The sequence below is a fragment of the Phasianus colchicus genome, chromosome 3 (assembly GCF_987193195.1).
Source record: "Phasianus colchicus chromosome 3, bPhaCol1.hap1.1, whole genome shotgun sequence".
NCBI classification, from domain to species: domain Eukaryota; kingdom Metazoa; phylum Chordata; class Aves; order Galliformes; family Phasianidae; genus Phasianus; species Phasianus colchicus.
Window position 1 is genome coordinate 75010942 of NC_143438.1, and position 23601 is coordinate 75034542.

The 23601-nt window shown below is 36.7% G+C and overlaps 1 protein-coding gene across 7 annotated transcripts in view; it reads right to left on the minus strand.

Annotated features, from left to right (window-relative positions):
* UBR5 (ubiquitin protein ligase E3 component n-recognin 5) overlaps nucleotides 1-23601 on the minus strand; it is an 82916-nt gene that overhangs the window by 19304 nt on the left and 40011 nt on the right. For 5 of the 7 annotated variants that reach the window (XM_031591100.2, XM_031591096.2, XM_090137855.1 and 2 more), the window contains 26 exons: nucleotides 20990-21133; nucleotides 20785-20896; nucleotides 20444-20598; nucleotides 19663-19860; nucleotides 18082-18292; nucleotides 17391-17435; nucleotides 14882-15008; nucleotides 14124-14275; nucleotides 13647-13742; nucleotides 13136-13259; nucleotides 12693-12790; nucleotides 11418-11566; nucleotides 10943-11034; nucleotides 9852-9998; nucleotides 9632-9750; nucleotides 9410-9536; nucleotides 9178-9307; nucleotides 8496-8656; nucleotides 7712-7951; nucleotides 6784-6907; nucleotides 5991-6102; nucleotides 4753-4884; nucleotides 3589-3846; nucleotides 2946-3214; nucleotides 1615-1826; nucleotides 1018-1248 (listed from right to left, as the gene is read on the minus strand). In XM_031591100.2, coding sequence (XP_031446960.1) covers nucleotides 1018-1248; nucleotides 1615-1826; nucleotides 2946-3214; nucleotides 3589-3846; nucleotides 4753-4884; nucleotides 5991-6102; nucleotides 6784-6907; nucleotides 7712-7951; nucleotides 8496-8656; nucleotides 9178-9307; nucleotides 9410-9536; nucleotides 9632-9750; nucleotides 9852-9998; nucleotides 10943-11034; nucleotides 11418-11566; nucleotides 12693-12790; nucleotides 13136-13259; nucleotides 13647-13742; nucleotides 14124-14275; nucleotides 14882-15008; nucleotides 17391-17435; nucleotides 18082-18292; nucleotides 19663-19860; nucleotides 20444-20598; nucleotides 20785-20896; nucleotides 20990-21133 — 3965 coding nt within the window. The remainder of the gene's footprint in view (nucleotides 1-1017; nucleotides 1249-1614; nucleotides 1827-2945; nucleotides 3215-3588; nucleotides 3847-4752; nucleotides 4885-5990; nucleotides 6103-6783; nucleotides 6908-7711; nucleotides 7952-8495; nucleotides 8657-9177; nucleotides 9308-9409; nucleotides 9537-9631; nucleotides 9751-9851; nucleotides 9999-10942; nucleotides 11035-11417; nucleotides 11567-12692; nucleotides 12791-13135; nucleotides 13260-13646; nucleotides 13743-14123; nucleotides 14276-14881; nucleotides 15009-17390; nucleotides 17436-18081; nucleotides 18293-19662; nucleotides 19861-20443; nucleotides 20599-20784; nucleotides 20897-20989; nucleotides 21134-23601) is intronic. The other 2 variants (XM_031591099.2, XM_031591098.2) reach the window with 1 other exon arrangement.

The window sequence follows — 23601 nt, forward strand, 5'->3', positions numbered from 1 at the left end:
ATTACTCACACAGTTACCCCATTTGACCACCTCTAGAGCTTGAGCTGAAGTTAAAGCTTAAGACATCAGTGGGTATGTTCTTTTTTAAAGACTATGCCAATATTAAAAAAACAGGGAACCTTGAATTAGGGGAAGAATTACAGGTGAATAATAGTCCATAATATATTCACTTGTGTAGAATACACTAGATAACCTAAAAAATAATGCCAATCATATATCAAAATTAATCAGGTTTCTGAATTGTTTACTAGAGAAATGGATTCTACTGTATTATAAAAAGGATCAAGAATTTTGATTAGTATTCATTTGTGGCAGCATGTGGATTCTCAAATATGTTCTGGAATTACAAGGGCTGTCCAAAAGTAATGCCTCCTATTTCATTACGTCCTCCTGGATTTCCTGGAAACCAGATAAACCATTAACTCTGATTGATGCATTGTGATATCAACTAAGCTGAAGGTTCAAGCTGCCAGAGAAGAAAATCTTTCTCTCGCAACATAATAATAATAATTTCAGGCCTCATACCAGTCTGAAGATCATGGAGGACACTGTCAATCTTGGCTGGACTGTCCTTATCATCCCACAGTATAGTCTGGATTTGGCACCTTATGACTTCCATTATTTGGGCCAATGAAAGATGGGTTGTGTAGGCAACATTTTCCTAGCAATGATGCCATCATAGCAGCTGTGAAAGTGTGGGTGACCTCCACTAGTACAGATTTTTACAAGTGTGGTATGCCTGCTTTTGTTCATCACTGGCAAAAGCACACAGGTAATGGTAGTAACCATGTTGAAAAAGCGTTCTGTAGCTGAAAATCTGCTTTATCAATTAGTAATACTGTGCTCTTTGTATCTGTTGTAGTTTCCACGGAAATAAATAGGAGGCATTCCTCTCATAGTCGCTTACGTATATAGATAAACCTAAGTATTCGAGCTGCTGATTACCATCCAAAGATGAAAAGATGGGGGCATGTGCAACATTTACAAAAGTTTGTTTCTATGACTCAGACTTGGTACCTTTTCCGTTCCAGCTGAGGTGTATCCAATGTTGTCTGTTGATTCATCGCTTTAATCCAATAAATAAGCGCTTGAAAAACATAGGCTACATGTTTTAGTGAACAGACATCGAGAACAGGAAGAACATCTGAGTGCTCATCATTGTGAGAACGCATCAAAGACAGCGCGTAGTTCAGGAAATCACCACGTGCTGACATCATTCCCTGACGGGCACTGAGTAAAGTAGCACGTCTGGTGAAAGAAAAGAAAGGAATACAATGGAATTAGGCACCACAGGCATCCTTTCCAAGTTAGTCTCTGCATCTGAAATACAGATGTCAAAATTCAAAGAAGTACGGTAAGAGTAATGATCACGATTTCATGCTTCACTATGCATTAGTGGCTCAAGTGCAATATATTACTAACAGTTAATACTTCAGACAAATCTAGTAAATCAGAATAAACTAAATTGTAACACCACAAAAAGCAAACATCAAAATTACTGTTATGTTACCAAAGTAAATCCTTAGAAGTCTGTGAATGTAAAGATTTGATTGTAAAAACAGCAATGTAAAAATAGTACTCATACCACATCCAGCAATCAGACTGTTTTCATACCTTCTTCCCTCAAGCGTTCTTAAGCTGGCTTCCTCCCGGGCCGTCATCCTTTCCCTTCTGGCTGAGTTTTGAGAAGCATGGAGAGGATGATTTGGATGCCCAGGATCACCAGCAGATGCTAATGCAGAACCATAACGCAGCTGAGCTTCTGTGGAGTCCATTATACTAACCATCCAATTCCAAGTAGGAATAAGCTTTTCTTCTACATAATTCTATACAGAATGAGATTTAGTGAGTTTTACAGACAACAGATTTAGGTGATAAGAATGCAATTTCAGCAGAAGCCCTCACCCATGGCTTCTACATTTACTCCACTGCTCCCACAAACAGGTTATAAAAGCCCATTCAGGAGTGAAAAAATTTAAAAATTACACGGTACTATTAACAGCAAAAGAAAACCAATCACTGCTTGAATTCCTGAACTCTCTAACACAGCAGTAATACTCTTTCAGCTGATTTCTGAACTGAAGTCTGTTTAGATTATTTGCCTCTATACAGTATGCCCATATTCAAACCTATAAACACAGTCAAAACACCAAAGTTCCTCCTTCAAACAATTTTTAGTGTCTGAGACTAGTTTCTCCCTATGCATGCCAGGAACTAATTCTCCCTTCCAATTATTTCTCTAAAGGTGAATTTTGCATTTCACATATACTTTCAGAGATCAGCAGTCAAGAGCACAGTACCAAAAATATGCACATAAGAGGGAAGGGATGATTATGTCCCTGCAAGAAGCAAAAGCAAACAAGTACATTTTCAAAATTCTTTACCTCAACTATTTGAGCCTCGCTAACTTCCATATTTTATGAGACTCAACAGCTCAGGTCACAGAAGGTCAAAGAAGAATGTTGATATAAATATACAAACAACTTAATGGAACTAGTAAACTAGAGATACTTCAATCTATGTTCTCTCTCAAACAAGAAGAGCCTAGAAGAGTTGGTGTCATTTAGCCTCAAGAAACAGTAGGCTCTTAATGACTCTTTACCTGATGAAAAGGTGAAAAGCCTTCTCAGTGGTATCCAGTGAATGGACAGAGAGCAACAGGCAAAACTGAAATACTTGGAAAACTCATTTAAACAGAAGAAAAATCTGTTTTCACTGTGAGATCTGTCCAGAACTGAAGTAAGTTGCGCAGACTAGTTGAGAAGTTTTCACTCTTGGAGAATTTCAAAGTCCTCAAAAGCCTTCTCCACTTAGACTGCAGTGAATTTAGACTAGCTAGTCTCCAAAGGTCTCTTTCAACCTCAACAATTCTATAATTCTACCTCAGCAAAAAAATTCCACTATATTGAAATTATGCTTATCTGCAAACTTTTGGATATTCTTACCTGCAAGTTAACTGCATCTTGATAAGTCAGCTTCACTGCAGCTGGGATCTGGGAGTACACTAGATGATTGTACTTGGGAATGAGACCCATTAGGTCAGATATCTGTCGTATCACTATACTGTATGCTCGTGCTAAACTGCTTGCAGATGTTAAATAGCTGCTTGCATTGCTGGCTTCAAGTGCTGCAGCTGCTGCTGCAGCGCTCGTACTGATGGTGCCACTCCGACGTAGGTTTGATGGATCAATGTAAATCAAGCCTGCTGAACTCGCTAAATATAAAAATATGACATTAATTAATTTAAGCTTTGCCATGCATTTTATGTATTGACCAATATAATTAACATTTCTAGGAAAGAAAAAAACTTGTAAATATTACTGATCTTAACAACCATACCTATTAAAAAGTTACTATCTCCAAAAAAGAATTAAGTACGCTTACTGTAGTTAGTAACATCTCAAGAACTAAACTAGATCCCTCCTTTTGTTAAATTCAAACCCAGAACTGGAACAGTCAAGACATATCATTGCTATCCTTCTGAAAAAAATACGTAACATTCCATTCTTATATGAACAAAAGAAAACAGAGAAGAGAGCAAAGCCACGAATTAACTGACATTCACACATGCATTTTGCTCATACTTGCCTGCTGGGGTAGATGTGCTGGAAGGAGCAGTGCTAGTCGTTCTCTGGTTCTGGGTATTACGTACAGCCCACTGCATCGAACGGGGTGCCTGGGCAGCACCAGTGGCATGTGAGCTATTTGTGGTTCGCTCCAGAGGCTCATCAAGCATGAAGGTCTCCTGTTCCATGTCATCACTCTGACTGCTGCTGCTATCCGAGTCACTAGAATCATTTGATTGAGAGTCATCTTCAGAAAAAAATGCTGGAACACTGCTAGCTCCTATTAAAGAAAACAAGCAATGAGCAGTAATTGACAACTACAGCTGTATACACACATGCATATATCATGTTATCAGTGTAAATGTTTTCATAAGAACAAACTACACACACTATAAAAGTTCAGGTGCCACAACTGCTAATTTAACAAGCTATCCTTATGACATACTGTAAATTTTCCATAGCAGGTTCATAAGAAACCACTAAGATTATCTAAGTTTCAGAAGAGAAATTAAGAAATAATTCAATTCTTAAAATCTTCACTGATTTTGTCCCCAGGCAATGAGTTCTAAAATTGGGCTTTCAAACTGGACAGCACAACAGTTTCTTTTAAAGAAACCTTAAAGTGACTGGCCAAGTTTCGCATTTTCTTTTAAACCACAACTAACTGCTACACTAAAAATGAGTGAAACCATTTCATTGCCCTTCACAACGATACCAGATAATTTCTAGCTAACTAACACAGGCAGAAGCTTCATAAAAGTAGAGAAAACAGGTCTAATTTTAGCACAAGTTCTGAAAATGTCTGCATAGCTTTTTCCAACTACAGGCAAAGGAAAAGCAAAGGAAAAACAAGAAAAATGGAAAGATGGAGGTGGGAGAGAAGAAGGTGGGTGAAGAGGAAAAAGAAAGGGAAAATAAGATTACAAGGAAAAGGTATTTGTTATGAAATGTCATAATCAGGTAATTCTTGCTCTGCTCAATCTAACTGCAAAGTAAATAATTTCTCCAGGGCATCTTTGAAATGCCAGATAAGAGTCCAGATCCAAACGTGAAGGATAATATTTTTTAGATGAAAACAGCCCCGCCCTTGTTAAAGCTGAATTAAACCCACTAGCATTTCTTTGTCCTGTGTAACTTAGTTTTAATACCTCAACAGCTAGATGAAACACAAGATGATGTGGCATACCTGCTTCTGACCCAGCAGTAGCTGCAGTGACAACACTTCTGCGCCCACTAGCATTGTCCTGATTACTGTGGTTACTCTCACTGTCACTTTCTGTTTCAGCAGCAGCTAGCAAATCCAACTCCATATCACTGCCTACAAAAACAATATAAAAAAAAATCTTATGTTTAAAAACAGAAAAAAACAGAATGGCTGTGGTGGATCAAAGACATTAAACTAAACCCAGAGCCTCTTGCTATAGCAAAAACTAATAGATATGCAGGGAAAGAGCACAGAGAGAGTGCAAATATGCAGCAATACTTGTAGCTTATTTCCTCATTTTCCAGCAGTTAGCAATCCCTGGCCTTCTCACTCAATGTGCGTACACATTCAACACACACATGCTGAAAATTAAGGCTTGAAGGATTCACGGCATCACTAAAACCAAAAGACTTTGTGACTTTTCCCATATGTGTATTAGGACAATTAACAACATGCTGTTTCAAACAAATGCCCAAGAAACATCGGAAAACTGAAAATAACTAAGTAAATCTAACTAAACATACAGGTTCTATCCAATTTCAAGTTTTGAGATGAGTGTTCTAAATACTCAACAAGCAAATAAACTCGTTTTCTGTCCAGTAAATTAGCTGACTGGAAACACGAGGCACAGTAAGAAAGAAGGTCATTTTTTTCTTTATCATAGCTTTGGGCAATCTAATCCCAAAGTGACTCATACAAGATAATCACATTACAGGCAAAAAAGTTTCATACATAATGGATGAATTTTATCTATTAAAAACCTGATCTAGAATTTAGTGTTACATGATTGATTTGAAGCTCATGACGCTTCAGATCCCTTTTGAGAACACCTACTATAACCACTACTCTATCATTAGCCATTTGAGAGTAAACTATTTTTCAATCCACCTAAGAGTTTGTGTAAGAAACTGTACCAATACAGTCAGCAGCAGCAAATACAAAACGTAAAACAGAAGCTGGTACCAAAACTTTTTTTTTTTTTTTTTTTGGATATTTCAATATTCTCTCCTCATGCATGAAGAAAAATAAAAATGCTTCCACACGGTCCTAACACAAACTGTGTGACATAATTTTGCCCTAAAATCATCTCCTAAGCCCTTTAGTTCTCTCTGCTCATGTCAGTCTCACAGATCACAACCATTGGTGGCAATGAAGATCTCATTTTTGATGCACAGTTTGTTAACCTAACCAGCAATGTGCACAATGTACAGTATACATACCATCTTCATCATGCTCATCATGCTGCCCTTCTGCTTCAGCATTTTCTTCACCATGTTCTTCCTGCTCATCGTGATGGTCTTCCTCACCAGCTACCCCCTCAACAACCTCAACCTGGAAAGAATATTTTAATGTTATGTTACAATAAATTCCATATAAAAGATGATTTACATATTTTCAGAAACAAACAAGCACAACATTTTGATATAAGAAACTACTGAACAAGAAAATACATTTAAGAAAGATAACCTCACAATTGAATTGACATAAAGAGAAAATGAACTTTCAGCTGCAGTATTTGTTTACAGTTATTGAGGCCACAGCATCATAAAAAAATTGCCAACAAACAAGAAATTGCTTTGGATATTAGATTTTTATGCTGAAAGGATAAAACTGACTATATAACCTAGAAGTGATTTCAATATATTGAAGAATCACCATCCTCTAGTAACCATATACCTTCTAAGTGTTTTAATGGGGAGTTCTAATACAGTGTAAAATTACATACAAAGGATACTACAGATGCATTTATTGGTAGATTAAAGTATATTCAGCCAAACTCAAGGCATATCTCATACTCTGAAGAGACTACTTTTGAATACAAAATAATGTTGATTACAAAGTTCTGTGAAAGCAAAATGCTTATGGCATTTCACTGACTCAATAGTACTGTAGGGGATAGTTTCAGTTTTGCAAAGTGGAGGTCCTGATGTATGGATTTTTGGGTCAGGTGTTAAAGCATATGCTAATGCATCAGGTGCCATACTTAGGAAGTAAAATAGTTAGAAAACTGACCTCTTCCACATCTGCTGAAACTATATCATCTTGTTCTTCATCCCTGCCACGAACTGGCTGCGACTGGCTGATTCGTCTTTGCTGAGGATTCCTTATGATGTAGGATGACTGAGACTGACTAGAACTTAAATTAATCAACAAATAAATAAATAAAATGGGGAAGAAAGAGAATGTGTTATAACAAAAAAACATTAAGAAAGAAATAATGCAACACTTCAGATAGATAGATATCTTTTTTTTTTTTAAATGGAAATCTAACAACCCACTGAAATAGCTAGACAAAAAACAGATTGAAGCAAAAAAAAAAAAAACTTCTGTAGGTTTATGATGAAAGTATGATCAACTTTGTTCCTAGATGGGTGCATAGGAAGCCAAATGACTTGCTGATAGCAAAGCCAAACTGAAATGGTAAATTAGCACAAATGGAACACCTAAGCCAGTAAAATCTTTTAAACTAGTAAGAGAAACACCAAGCTTCATGTGTAAATACATCCAAATTCAGTAGACCAATTACATTCAGATAAAAACTGGCAAAAACATTTTCTGATATCTCTCAGAGGTAAACAGTGAAAGGCAAGAAGAAACTATTGTAAGTTGAAACAAGAAATTGCACCAAAACATGGTGTGGAATTTCCACTCTTGGAGAGAGTCAGAGCCTAAATGGGCAAGGGCCTGAGTGATCTTACAAAACCTGAGTGGGAACTTCGGGGGTACAGGCAGGAAAAGGGGCAGAGTTATAACTTAAGACTTCTGGACATCACTATCAACCTAAATCACTTTAAAGATGTGTCAAGTAGGAAGTACTTCCAAAATGCTTGGCCAGAATTAAAAGCTTCACCACCTTTCTGTTAGCAAAGTGCTAACAATAAAACATAACATAAACAACAAAACCACCCTAAACATTCTCTGAAAAAACAGCAAGGTTTACCTGGTAGACTGGTCAGATGATGGTCTTGGTGGTAGAGGCTCCACAGAAAACAGTTCTTCACTTCCCTGCATGGCATCTATACTAGTGCTAGCTAGAGTAAAGGGTGCTGTAGGACGTGCAATTCCCATCCTGACTGGAATAATTAGAGATTCTGCTACATTGCACAACTCTTCAACAGCATAAGGCAATAATGCCTGGAATACACGTTTACATTTCCCAATTGGCTGTGGGATAAAATTGCTAGAAGGGAAAAAAACAAAAAATTTTTTTGAAGAAAAATAAAGGTTAAGTAGGTTGTCTTTTAAAAATTCTTTGTATCAATTTTTTTCAGAAAGTTGAAATAGTTATCTTTAATACATAGTGTTGCTATATGTACATATATATACAAAGCTACTGAAGTCAGTTAAAAACACTCATCATTCAACAACGAGATTAGGGCTGGATATTTAAATTACCACTGACAAACAGCCATAGACTGTATTTTATTTTATTTCTTTTAAATCAATTTGATTAAGAAAACCTACCAGCAAAAATCCTAAAGTTTTAAACAGAGAAGGTCAGCATTTATGTTAATAAGAAAGTAAACTTAAGCTACATGATAGCAGCAACTACTACGCAGTTTGGACGTACACTCCATCTGAAACAACATTGCCTACAGACTGCAAATTAATTCAAATTATTAGAATTATTATTTGTCTCTTGGTGATTAGTATCAACTTACGTTGAGAGAAAATTAAAGAATAAATAAAAGCAAACAATGAAAACAAACACTCTCCACACTTACTTTTTCTTTTTGGAAGAAGCCATTTCGACACTAAGAATGACAAACACCCTTGCCACAGAGCGCAGGAATCTCATTGTAACAGCAATAGCTTCTTCTCTGCGTCCTGGTGTATACTTGTTTTGTAATTCTTTTACAAGAGTACCCAGTAGAGTATCTAAGAGCTACAGAAACAGATCATTAGAGTCCAATAACGGTATGTGTGAAACAAGTCAGATTAAGATTCAAGAAAACAGACCACAGCGATAACTGTGGGATTTCAAAAAAAAACCACAACTAATTTCAAGTCATTTTTAAATTAGTCTCCAAGTGTTTCACCCCAAATACCCTAGAACATCTTATTATATCACAGGAAGATAAGAAAGATGGAGAAAGACTTTTTAGCAAGCTCTGACATAGATGACAGGCAATGGCTTTAAACCAAAAGAAAGCAAATTCAAACTGAATATCAGGAATATATTTTTCATGACGAAAGTTGTGAGACACTGGAACAGATTCCCAGAGATGTTGCATACAGCCCGTTAATGGAAGTTTCTGAAGTTGCAAAAGGCTATGAACAACATGATCAACAGAAATGTCTGCCCATGGCATGCAGGTGGACTACATGATCTTCAAGGGTCCCTCCCAATACATGCTGTTCTACAATTACTCAGAATCTACGTAAGACATGGCTAAGCCTGCTTACCAAAATGTCAGCTGTGCACTTAACGATAAGGCAGTGTGTAAAACAGTCCAAGCGAATAGTCCCACTCTGCTGATTGAGGTAAACTTGTTCTTCAGGCAAAAGATGGCCTATCCTACTGCTTGCACTAAGACTTGGAAAAGAAAAACAAAGAAATTAAATAAAATTTACGTAAGTCAGCGCGTCTCAAACATTAGATCAAATTTTACATTGATGACTGTTTGTAAATACACACGGGTCTTTATTTTCTTGGGAGCCAAACATTATCATAGATTTCAGTGCATTCCAGTCTTGCAAAACACGTTCCAAAGCAAGCTGGGCAAATCGAGGAGGTTCTAAATCGTGATCAGGCATATCAGAATCTAAAGAGAGAAAAAAGCAATATAAGGAGGAGGTACTGGAATACAGAATTTGCCATTTATTATAAATACCATTTATTAAGCGAAACCACTCTTACCCTCAGGATTTGCAGTTTTACGATTGCGATCTTCTCTAATTCTAGGTGGTCTGTATTGGCAATGTTCCACAGTTTGCCTGGCAACTGTCTGTACTAAAAACAGCAGAAGATGTTCTCCCCTATAGTGAAAAAAAGTCAATTAATGGAGATATGATATACCATGTCTTTTAAAGTAATAAAGATTAATCTGCCCTAGTCATTGCACGTAGCATGAACTTGCCTGCTATTTGGCATAGTTACAAGATTTGTGGTGGTAAGCAGACGATAAAGGAGATCAAGGCGAGCAGATTTCTGTCCTGCAATTAGCGTTTTACACTTGCACTTTTCCCAGCAATCACAGTAAGCTGTGGGTGATGTTCGTTTCAGTCTACAAGAAAGAAGAAAAGAAGCAAAACTGTTACAGCAGTCCACAAGGTATCAAGTATTTTCTACACAGGCTGGGGTGTAAGTGTAAATATTAAGATTCCTGCTAGAGCTTTCCCTTATTAGCAAGATACCAAAATATGGCTTAAAAGAGCAGTGTAGAAACTGTGCATTTCTACACTTGGCATTTGCTATTCTTGTTTCTTATGCTCATTTTATGAAGGCAGTTTCACTGGACAGCTTTTCACAGTGCTTTAAAGCTCATCCAAGAAAACAGTCGCATCCAAAACAGCATCCAGCCAAGAAAGTTAGACTGAGAATCCCTTCTACATGCAGTAAAATCTCAGTAATTTTATAATGTTGAGAAAAATCTTTATAATCAAGTCTGTTAGCACTGTTATTATAGCAAGGATATTAACATGGTAATGTTTATATACAGTAACAGTGGTATAAAACATCTGCACCTTCAAAGCTGTACTAGGCTGATCAGACATCCTGACTGCTCATTTAACTGTAGCTCATTTCTCCCTTTTTATATTTGATTTCAGGGATGAATATACTACACTTGTTTCTGAAAGTTCACAGAACGAGCTGTCATTGGGATTCACTGGCTTCAGAAAACTTTTGGAGATGCCCAAAATGAAGAACATCATTCTTAGATAATTAAGCACTTATGGATATTGGACTTACTCATTTACTCTGAATTTTATAAAATGGAAAGTAAAAGACCACCCTATGTTACTATTTCAATTCTGACCGATAAAATCAATTTTACAGAGAAGAAGGGAAGGAAAATAAAGACATTTAAAATAGTTTATTAATCTTATAATATCTGAAGACTTTAACCAAGAAAAAAAAACAACCTGAACTAATTAATCTCAGAGAGAAATGAAGCCACAAGATTAGTTTTATAAGAACTAATTATAAGAAATAGAACAAAGGACTTACTTGCAGTCATGTCCTTTGTGACACACCCTTGCACACTCTGTGCAACAACAAAGAGATTCTAATAGACCACATGTTCGGCACTCAAATATATCCTAAAAAAGTTAACCAAAATATTATGTAGTTCTTTCAAAACATATGAGGTTAAAAAAAATTGCACTTGTTCAAAATGATGTCTTCACTAAGCAGTCAGTCAGCTCTAGGAAGTGAAACTGTTGCTAGAATATTCACTGTTTTCAAAGAGCAGTTTCCATTAAAGTTTTTGCTAAAGTTAGTGAAGGGAAAACCACACCCATTAACAGCAATATTCTGACCAAAACTGCCAGCCTCAAGAGTAAGAAGCAATTAGGGGAGGCAATGACAATATACAATTAGAAGTTACAATAATTAAAACAATACCATTTTAATCATTTGAAAAATCAGATCACTAGACTAATACAATACATGGCTGAAAAACATAACTTAAAAAAAGCCTTACTTGGTTAATATGCTCTGCACCAGTCCAGGTAAAACTGCACGTATCATTACAACACAAAACATACAAAGGAGAGTCATCTGGATTTGTACCAGAAGGACAAACCATTCCCATAAATACGTCGTCTTCTTTTTCACTTGAAGTTGCTTCAGCTAAAGGAACAGTAGAATACCAGCGTTAAAAAAAAAAAACACAACAAAAGAACAGACCACAATAGAAATTACCAACAGTACCCATACAAAACGAAAGAATGACAGTACAAAATCATGTACAGAATTTTAAGTTTAACTAAAGTCTTCTTTACAGATTTTTGAGAAAACCTTTTTTTGTCACTGTCTTAGTGACAGAGTTATTTTCTTCATAGTGTCTGCTATGATGCTAGGTTTGGTTTTAGGAGAAAAGCACTGATGTTTCTAGCTGTTGCTGAGCACTGCTGCACAGAGTTGAGGCTGTTTTAGTTTTCTCAGCTTCTCATGCTGTCCTACCAGCAAGGGGCTGAGAGGAAACAAGGAGATGGGAAGTGACAGAATCAGGACAGCAGATCTTAACTGGACAAAGGGATATTCCATGTCGTATGAGATCACACAGAAGATGCAGAAGGAAATTTAAAAAATAAAAAAGGGAGGAGTTCATTGGGCTGGCTGCCACTGTGCATGAATTAGTGGGGCATCAGTGGTGAGCAATTGCTTGTGAATTGCTGTATCTATCTATACACAGATATCAATATAGGTATCACACTGGGACGTGGGGGGAGCGAGCAAATGACTGTGTGGTGCTTAGCTACGTGCTGGATTAAACCACAAGTCACATTACAGGTGTTTAGAAGCTGCTATCACCAGCAACTCTTTCCCTGTTTTAAATTCACTGATACACCAATCAGTACAAGAGATCACCACTTTAAAGGATTTTAAAAGTTATCTACGAGCAATATTCTTATAAAGAACACACTCAGTCTGAAAGACGCCGTCACACATCAGTTCTAATCTGCTTATGACCCTATATATGAAGTTTAGCTTCATATATGACTAATTAAACACTGCTGCTTAAAAGTCACAAAGTCTGTGTTTGCATAAAAGTCTTCTCTGTAACAGCATCTAAGTTGGCATGAAATAACACGATTTCCAAAACACGCAGAAGTATATGCTGTTCTGCAAAGAGTCCAACCATCAGTTGCTCAAACACACATACATGATACACTGTTAGCAATGAATCTGAATACATGCTAGGGCCAAACTTCAGAAGGAAACAACACACTAATAATTTGTGAAACTAGTGTACCTTTAGCAATTTTCTGAGCAGTTTCTAGAATTGTAATTGCAGCAGGATACGCCCGGCCACTAACTGCCGACATGAATGGTGTCATGCCTCTTGCATCCCTGGTTGGTGGGGGAGAGGGAGGAGGAAAAAAATCAAACAGATCAAAACACTGAATTTATTTCATTTTAAACAAGAAAAGTACAAAATAAATATAAACACTCAACAGTGCTAACTTCATGCAAACCAGAAAAACACTGTGAGATTAAGTACTCCTACTTATTTTACTTCTATGAAATAAATCTAATTTCAAAGGATGTCAAGATACAAACATTGACAGCTTTGTAGCATTCTCCATTTCACAAAGTGTGCCTTTAAATAACCTTTTGAAAAAGGCTTCTGTGCAATACATTTAAAGCGATATAACATTAAAAAAAAATAGTGAGAATCTACTCCAAAAAGCTTACTTGGCTGAAAGCAATTCTCGAAGATAAGGTTGTAAAACAACGCTATCGCACAGTAATTTCAGTATGAAATGAGCATTTGCCTTCCGATCTTTTGATTCCACTACAGATGGTTCAGTAGAAGGCCCTATAATGACAAAATAAAAGTGCACAGGAGTCGTTTTCCCTCAAAAAATGACTACCTATTAAAGGCAAATAATTCAATGTTTCACTTGGGTGATTAACCAGTAGGACTACTACCCAGCAGTTTGCTAGGTGTGTAACATTTCACTGAAGTACTGAGAACTTCAGTTCCAAGTTACATTCCTAAAGAGACAGTAAAATTAGTAAGCCTAATTTTACTTAGCAAAGAATAATTTTTGCATAAAACTTCACATATTCTGCACACTTCTGCTTTAATACAATCTTCATTTGGTAAGAGGCATTTGCATGTGTAGAAGGTGCGTGCAAGCTTTTTCAGCTTTTCAGTTCATTTTGCTTCTGAAGCATTATCAGATAAGCACAGTGTTCTCACCTGGTATCGTGGAGGTGCTCGGTCCTTGGCCGGTGCCGGTCGCTGCTGTGGTAAGAGATCCCACAGCGGGGGCCAGGATAAAATCAATGTCACCATCTTTCAGTAAACAGAACAGCAGGATGTATATCAATATATCAAGACATCCCTAACAACATGTTCTTTCTGCAATGTCTAACACGCTGCAGGTTTTCTGTATTTAACTGGTACTCTTTCCTACAAACGGCCACGTTCCTAGACTAGCAGTCAACTACTAGGCATGTTTTACTAAAGTCTGACATCAACACTAGAAAGACACAAAAGACACGTACTAAATTTTAAAAGAGCATTTAAGTCTTCAGTAAACTCTTAAAGCACTTCCTGCTACCTCACTGATATTAAGCGTTTAAGTCTCAAAATGAAGCCTAACAAATTTACCTTAAATGCCATCGGTTCCTTCAGTAAATTTTACAGTTCAATCTATTAAAACAGCAGACTTGCCTGTATCTATTGCAGGAGGATCTGGAACCCAGCTGGGAGGAGCTATTGGTGGAGAAACAGGGTCCTGGTGATCACTCGATGAAGCACCAGCTTCCTGCCTGCCCAGTCCAGCAGCTCTCAAGGATCTTCTCATCATTTCTCTTAACCTCAGACTGAATAATAAAATTAAAAAGAGTAAAGATACTAAAATTGTAATCTACAATTAGAATATCTTAAAGCAAACTTTCATGCTGGAAAAAGAAACCAGACTCTTCTTCAGCATGGAGTAGAATGAACAAAGGGATAAGCCTATCCTTTAGAGTCACCTCAATAAAAACAACTATACGACAACGACAGTTTAGGATAAAAAGAATCCAATTCAGTTCCTCCCCTCTCATGTTCTATTTATCTGACTAAGTGACCACTTTTCCACAGAAATTCTCTTTAAAGAAAAAAACTTGTTCACCATTAAAGTACTTCCAAGATACCTAATTCATCTTGAAGAACATGAGAGCTTATCCTCAAATTGTCTTTCCTCATAAGGAGGAACATTTCCACTTTACTACTGAAAAACGACACCGAAACCCCAGAAAATGGAATTAGTTTAGAAATATCCCACCATTAGCTACCAATCCAGAAGGACTACTCAAAGATGTGAGATCTGACTTCAAACTAGTAAGAGAGCCAATTTTTGAGCTACACTGAAGGAAAGAAATAAGAGACTGGTAGTAGTACCGAAAATCAGAATACAGAAAACAAGAGAAAAACAGTCAGTTTACCTTCTGCTACTTGATGATCCTGCTCGACTTCCTGGACCATTACTTGACACAACTGAAATTGCATTTGCAATTGCTTCCACAGCTGAGAGCCTTTCAGCAAATGTATTCCTTTCAGAGCGCTCTGCTTCTGAAAAAGTAAGAACAATTTTAGGGTCAAACTTTTACTTTGGAAAATTAAAAGGAAGGAGCATAAAGTAAGAAATGCCACTAATCATAATACGTTCCCTGCAATTTATTTTATTAAGATTTAGAGGGACACAGTAGGCTCAAGTAGTTACTTTGGGTTTTCTTTTCTTGACCTTTTTTTTGCTTCTGTGTTTTGTTTTGTTTTTAAACGGACAAGCATTAACCATGATTTTGACAAGGTTTGATTTCTAAAAGGAAGGAAATACAAAGTACACACATTCCAGAACAAGTTTTCAGTATCATCAGACAAGAATCTAATACAGCTGACTGTAGACACTTGCTGAGTACAAGGTTCCAAAGTAATGGCAATTAAAAAAAAATGAACAAAATGAAACGAAAAAAATAAAATACTTCACAATGAGCAGCAACACAGTTCTAGGTCACTAAGATGTGCTCTACTTATGAGTATGCTTAGGAAAATTAACTGTGGTGAGAATATCATACGGTACTGCAACCAGTTTAAATTTAAGTATGAACATTATTTCTAGTATCTAAAATCCAAGCACCACAGTATCTAAAAGTCCTAGTCATAACCAGGATTGAGTTGTGCCAGGTGCTGTACAAACTATAAAACCCTGCCTAATTGTATATAGTACAACTTGAAGCAACCACTTGAACAAGAAACCAAGTTTCATTTAGCAGGACAAAGGCCAGGAGAGGAACAACTTTCACGTCAACAGAGCCAACAGCTATTTTTATTACAATCTAGAAGGAAAGAGTACCTTTCTGACTAAAAAGAAAATCTTTGAAGTGAATCTGATCGTTCTTTCAGAACACTTCCCAGAGTTGCTACAGCTACTGCTCACTCTAAGTCTTCAAGCATTTTACCTACTTTGGACATTTCATCTAGACCTGTCTTTCCTAAATCACTTCCACTGGCTAGACTCAGGAAACATCAAATCACAGAGAAACGCAGTAACCTGTCCCCAGTTTTGTATGGTCTAGGTCCACTTCTGTAATTCTTTTATCCAAAGCAGGAGCTGTGAGACAACTAAACACAAGGTCTGAGAAGACAAAAAGCTTATCCCTGCCCTCACTTATTCCCTTTCTGGCAGTTCAGGAGGTAGAGAGAAGGGTCTCAGTCAGGCACCACCTTAGAAAGGACCTTAGGTTCCATAATTGCCAAGAGACATCAAAACCAGAGCCTGGAATTAAAGCCTTTAGTCCTACATCAATCTTCTTTCAGTTCAACAAATGGCTGCATAACTTACAGACAGTAACATTAATCACACTGCCCTCCAGATGATGCACAGAAAATAAGCTTGTCCTAACATCATTCACTAGCAGTTACAAGTAGAAGGTGAAAGTGAATTGAATATAAAGACATGAATACCCTCTTATAAACAGGATTTGTGAGAGAGAGGCAGAGGGGTGTTAAAGTCCATCAGGTTCACATATTTTTATTTCAGAAAGTTAAATTACATCCAAACGAAATTACTGAAAGAATGCCAAGGTTGCAAAGACAAGCACTCAAATTAGGAAAAGTCAGATTAAATTTGCCCATGCATCCTTATTTTAGCTTCCTTGTGTGCTTATAATCAAAACAGTCTTCAGCTATATAGATAGCTTTTTGGTGGTGGTGGTTTTCTTTTTTTTTTTTTTTTTTTTTTGCTTTGCTTTGTTTATTTTTTCCCCTCAACAAGACCCCTGCCTCAATCAGTGCACAGGATGGACGACACACTAGAGATGAAGGGTTGTACAATGAGCAAGCTGTTTGTGCCTTGTTTGCTGCAATTCTGATCAGCATGCAGTAAAGCATTAACAGCTTGGAAGGAGAGGGGAAAGCACCGTCCTGTGTTTAACACCATTGAACACCACTCCGGAGAATGGATCCTATTTCCATCACATCTAGCAGCACAGAGAACTTTGTTAAACACGTTTTCATAAATTACAGCAATACATTTAACTCAATTGTGGACTGACTCACAGAAATAATTAACATTCACAAAACAAATAAAACTACTATTGAATCCATCTCTGGAATAAAATGTTTTAAAATAACACCTACACAAAAAGGTGAAATTATGCCCCGGTTTCTCCAACAGAACTCTCAAAATTAGCCAACACTTTGGATGCAGAAAAATGTCAAGCTATGCTACCTTCAAAAGATAAGAAATCTGTACCGTTATCCCTATCCTATAGATAGGGATACTGAGAAACAACTGAGGTCTACAAATGACTAAAACTCAATGACAGCACCATACAAAAAAAGTCTCACAAGAGAGTTCATTCATTATTCAGTGCAGGTTTGTATGGTGTGCATAAGTAAGGAATGGGGCCACACACTGAATGATGAGGATAAAAAGAAATATTGAATAGCTACCCATTCGGTGAGCACCGTCCATCTTGTGCACTGAATGAGGTAGTCCTGTGGAAAAAATAGCATGACGGTGTAATTAAAGACCATTTCACAATGCATACCCACGTACAGCACCTGGGTCAACTTAATTCTGGCATCTCCTAATTTTAATTTTTATTTTTTTAGGGTTTTTTTTTTTTTTTTTTTTGAGTGCTTGACTTAGCAACCTTGTTGTTCCGTTAACATATTTTACACAACAGTATTTAATAGATATTTTTAAATGGTATCAGTGATTAGCATTAACAAAAAGTCTCTCATGTTTCTTACTATGTCAACTGAAAGTAACATTGGAAGCATTCATATAACACTTGAAAAATATTAAATACTGTTCCTTTAAAAGCTTGCTAGTGATGTAACAGGGATACTAACGACAAAGGTGAAAAATATTTGCTTTCACTTAAAATTAACACAGGGATGCAAAGAGCTTGCCTTTTATAATGAATAAAAATAGTTCAGTATTCCCAACTACTGAATTCTTTTAAATTCTTTAAGACAGTAATGTAAGTGTCACCTCATCACCTTTGACAAGTTCAGAAACATTTCAGGTGCTACATTTTAAGCTACCCGTATCTGAAGAATGCAGCTTTTAAATCAAGTTATCTGGACAATGCATAAGTTTACTTTCAAACTATTTTCATGACTCTGTTGAGCTCACCCTCTTCCTCTTTTGTTTCTTTGTTGCTGGTTGGAAAGCATACAGACACACAAGCATGCAGAATATTGCGGTTTCCATCACATCTGTGGCCAAGGAATGTCTGCAGCACTTGTGGGTTCTGATCCAAGACAACTGCTTGTTCAAGATTCATCAGGTATTGTCTGCAAGCCTCAAAGTCACATCGGAGAATGTGTTGCATTAAGGTTTGTTTCTGTACTCAAAAGAATAGAGTAAGTTAAATGAAAATGCAAAAACCATAGGCATACAAGTTTCATAGGTACTTCTCATCTTTAATTTTTTAAATTAAAAGAATAGCCTAAACATAGGACATTCTCAGCAGGAACTGCTGAGAACACAATCTCAGTTACAGCACTACTAAAAAACGTGAGGAAAAAAAAAGCATCCAGGCAAAGGAATTAAGAGGAAGGGCAGGTTCAAGCAGCAGAAGTTATCAAGACTTGCAAAAGCATGCCTCTGGCTTTGCCAATAGGTTCTTAGGACAAATCACTTCCATTTAATTTAACATGGGAAAAGTGGTATAACTGGAAAAAAAAAAGCAGTCAACATTAACTAGCATTTACATATTTGTTTTAGAGAAATGATAATGCACGCTGAGGGGTAAATAACTAGATGCTGCTGAAGGTCTGGGAGGTTCATCTCCAATATAACATGGTTACATTCAACAGTGGCTGAATACTCCATTGTGAAATCACTCCCAGCCTAATGGGTGCATAGCAGCACAGCACAGATTTAACTAAAAAAACAAATCAATGATTGGTTGATGTTAGCATGATAGATAAATTCACAGCTAAAACTGTCCATACAGCACCATGGATGAGTACAGGAAAAACTTCTTTACTGAAACGGTTGTTGAGCACTGGAATAGGCTCCCCAGGGAGGTGGGGATGTGTTTAAAAACCATTTGGACGTGGTGCACAGGAATATGATTTAGCAGAGGGTTGTTAGGATAGTATGGTTAGGTTGTGGTTGGACTTGATGATCCCTAAGGTCTTTTCCAACTTGTGCAATTCTACGATTCTATGAAATTCAAGTGAATTTTTTTTAATTTTGTTAATTATTTTGATAATTTACAGTAAATATAAAGGTACAAAAATGTGCTACTTTCATAAGAAAATAAGATGCCTGGACCTCTCAGAAAAGCTTTGAGAGCATGAAACAAGATTGTATATTAGCTGCGCACAAGGAAAGAGTATTCATTAAAACCAGATAAGAAGCTATGGACTACCAAAAACAGATCTTTCACTCTACATCAATTTGTGCTTTCATGTTTCTAAGAGAATCTTGGGCTGCCCAGAGAGGTGGCGGAGTCACTGACCCCGGAGCTGTTCAAGGAACATTTGGATTCTGTGTTGAGGGAACATGGTTTAGTGAGAACTACTGGTGACAGGATGGTTGGACTGGATAATCTTGTAGGTCTTTTCCAACCATGGTGTTTCTGTAATTCTGTGAAATTGTTTATGTAGTAAAAACACAAGCTTGCATCTAAAATTGCCTGAAGCATAATTTCATAAAAGCAAGAGAAAAATAGCATATAATTCTGTATTAAAGAAACTATTTTACCTCAACAGCCATAATAATAATTGCAGCTTTCTTTTTGATGGTTGAGTTGGCAGGAAGATTTGTTAAGGAATGAACACCCATTCCGAGACTACTAATAGGTGGAAGATCAAGCCAGTCAGGGTCTCGTATCCCTCCCATACAGTCTTTTGCCATTGGATAGATTGTACCATTTCCATCTCTAAGAATAATAGGAGATTCCTACATTGGGGAACAATAGTTAAGAATTAAACTCCACAATTTACGAATATTACACTTCACAAAAGGGTCCATTTTACACTTGATTGCCAACAGAGACAACTGTTGACCCAAAACTCTCACTTATGTCATTGTCTCCTTTAATTCCAAACAGGGCCACAGAACATAGTAAACTCCTTTTTTAAATGCCCAAGATTTGCTTAAGACAGTAAATATTATTTAGAGTGCCTATCTTATGACAAGTGTTCACAAAGAAACATTACTAATGAAACATATATCTACTACTTACATTACACTTTCAGATTACTTAAATATTCACAAGTAAGCTGAATATGCTGAAATACAACAAAAATTCAGTCCCTTCATTTAAATAATGTAATTAAAAAGTGCTTAAGTGTGTTAGACTTCTATTCCATACATCCCTTCAAAATATTAATGGTGGTACCAAGTTTTTCATAATCCACTCTTTTAAAAGCTACTCTTCACCAGTACTTAGAGAGGCCTTACAGAAAGTGTACCATTTCACTTAAAGATGACAAGAGTGAAATGTAGTGAGGTTAAATGATTGAAATACAACACCACAAACCTGTCCAGCTGTAAAAATAGCAACACTTCTTTCGTTCTGACCCAGGAATGCAATGCTGCTAGTAGGGAAATTGTTTTCCTGTTCAGCCTTTCCAGTAGCAAGGTCAAATATGCAGTATCGAACCCAATTCCCAGTTTTCAGGACGGCATGAACTCCTTCAGAGATACAGGAAAAAAAAGTGTTAATGCACAGTATTCAGTAAAAAGTCTTAACTACTGCATTACTAAGGTCAACGAAAACAACTATTTAAGCGAGTCTGACAGTGACAGTTTCCCACTAAGGAGAGAGAAGAGTAGTGAAGGACATAATGTAGTATCTTTAAGAGGTTTATTCCGAGTTACCTTTTGAATCTACATTTACTGCTAGAATCTCTGTTTTTTCAGGAATACACAGCTTTTTAGGTGTCCTTTGAAAACAGTCTGGAACTTTCGGAGTTCCCCCAGTTTTCACGACCTAGAAACATCCACAAAACATTAAGATGCAGTAAAACACACACTGTTGACATTTCAAAACACTTCATTTTTTCAGTATTTCACAAATACACACCTGTAGTTCATCTATCCTGAGTAGCCTGCAATCCTGGAGAAGAGAGGAAGGATCTGGATCTGAATTAGAACTGCTCTGACAACTTGCATTACTGGAGGTGCCTGGAAATTTGACAGCAACATAAGCACCATCCACTTTTAGCACCTACAAGCAGAAAACATTACAGTTTTAATAAAGGCTTTAAATAGACACTGTTTAGCCTAACATTCTTCAAAATAAACCAGATCTTTGTCAGGAAAATAAAAAGTTGACCATCACTGATAAAATCCTACAGCTCTTGGTCATTAGCCTTGCTGTTCTGCTGAAGTTTCTGAACGCTTAAAAACTGTATTTCTTATTATTTCTTAAGCAGGTTGAAGGCCCCTTCCCTTCAGCATCCTACCTCCAACAGGAACCAATGTAACTGACTGGAGAAGTTCCTACTGTTATTCTTCTCATCTACTGGAAGCAGCGATAACAACTTCAGGTTTAATAGCCTGGATACATACTTCTTACTGATTCGTTTTATCAATTTTGGAAACACACACTATCTTTTGGCAATGAACATTATTTAATAGCTGAATAAAGTTAATGTAGACTTTAACTTCCTATTAGCTCTTCTACTACAGGAAACAGGAAATCACTTTTTTTCTGCCATATTTTTGAGTTTTTGTTTGAGTCTGTTCTGCAACTTAGTGCTCATTCCTCAAGGTGAATGTATTATGAAAAAAACTGTTGGTGGGTTTACTATCTATTGCTTATACTCAGTGATAAAGTTCTCCACTCGGTCCCTTAGGACTGAAGGATAAAGTCCATCCAGAAACACTTCACGTGTATTATGTCTCTCTTCCCCCCAAGGAAACTAATTTTTTCAGTCCTGCACCTGCACAGTTATTTCTGCTACTGTAAGCCTCTCTGAAGAGTTGCTGCCATGCATATCTAATCAGAACTGTCAAAATAGTTTTCCTTGACAGCTGAGAATATCACCAAACAGCAAGGCCCTCTGACTTTCCACCTGAGACCATAATCTTCTCAAAAGAAAAACAAAGCTAGCTAGCAGTCATGAAGAGACCTAGATACAAGTAACTATCAGTACTGAGAAATCAGAGCCTAGTCAAGACTTCCTACATAGAAATTGCCTACAAAGCAATAAAAACCTAACTGTAATAAGTTTAACATCTCAGAGGCCCCCTGGAATGAAAAGCAACTTTCATACTTTCAAGACATTGAAAACAATAAAAATCCAGGCATTTCCTTGCTTTTTCCCAATTTGTCTGGTTAAGTTAACTTACTAAGTACAGTAGAGAAAAGGATTTATTGACAATCATGGAGGTGTTAGAAGACTTCTACTACAAAGAGTATTACGCATAGTCCGAGCACTTAGTAACCACATAATGAAATTTTACTCAAGTAGCAGAGTTGCTAGTTGTATCAGCAGAGCAACAGTGCTAGCTGCAAGAATGCTACTGAACCTTTGAAAACTCAGGCCTAGTCACAAGATTCATGAATATTAACTCTGATCTACAACATACAAATATTTGTTCTGAGACTAACAAGACTCTAGACAAAGATCATAGAATCAGAGTATATTGACTTGGAAAAGATCCACAAAGATCATCAATTCCTGACTCCACACATGACCACCTGAAAATTAAACCATACATCTGAGAGCACTGTCTAAATGCTTCCTGTTTGATTACAAAATTTAATCAAAACTCATTTAGATTTTATTTTCTTCAGTCAGTCAAACTAACTTGAAAGCTTGAAATCACATGCCAGCTGTTCAAACACAACTTCCAGTTTAACATGCAGAATTCTTATTTTTTAAATAACTAAAGGTGCTTTGTAAGCTGAGATCACCCAGAGCAATACATCAAGGATGTGATTTTTTAGAACATCATTCAGCAAACAAATGGAAGACCAGCTGAAAGTATATTTACAACTCTAAGAGGCCAGTACTTCTTAACCCAGAAAGTTTTAAATGACTCCAAACTCATTTAAATACATTTCTGCAGTCAAAACTTCTATATGCTTCAGAAGTTATCTACGCACTGACCAGCCTGATTCTTTAGAAGTCAAATTATCTTTCTGCTTAATTCAGTAATTTAGCTTGTTGTGATCTAACATAACTGTTTAATAATGAATAGAAACAGCAATCCTGGAAGGCTGCAGGAAAATGCTGCACAGAGCATCCCTTTGGTAGACCGAGCTGCCTCCAGCCTTTTTTCACAATTGATCCAAATTACATGTAAAACACATAACATGGCATGAACTGTGTTTCTCTCCTTAACGTAGGCACCACTAGACTATTTTTTTTGTAGTGGTTTTGCCTGCAGGATTTTATTCAATCTTCAAAGATGAAGTGTTAAAAAAAAAGTGACAGGAGGAAAGTAAATGACCGTATACATCACTGAAAACAACAGCAAGCTCTATGAGGAAAGAAGCATCTCTATCATAAACAACAGTTACAAAATAGATTTGGAATCAGTTATTGTATTCAGAAGACAGCCTACTCATTGCTTTTTCTACTTATTGGTTTAAGCATTTCAGTGAAAATATGAAAAGATCAAAATTCAAACTGTTCTTTATTTCTTATACTACTTCGTCTTGAGGCATCTAACAAAGAACAAACA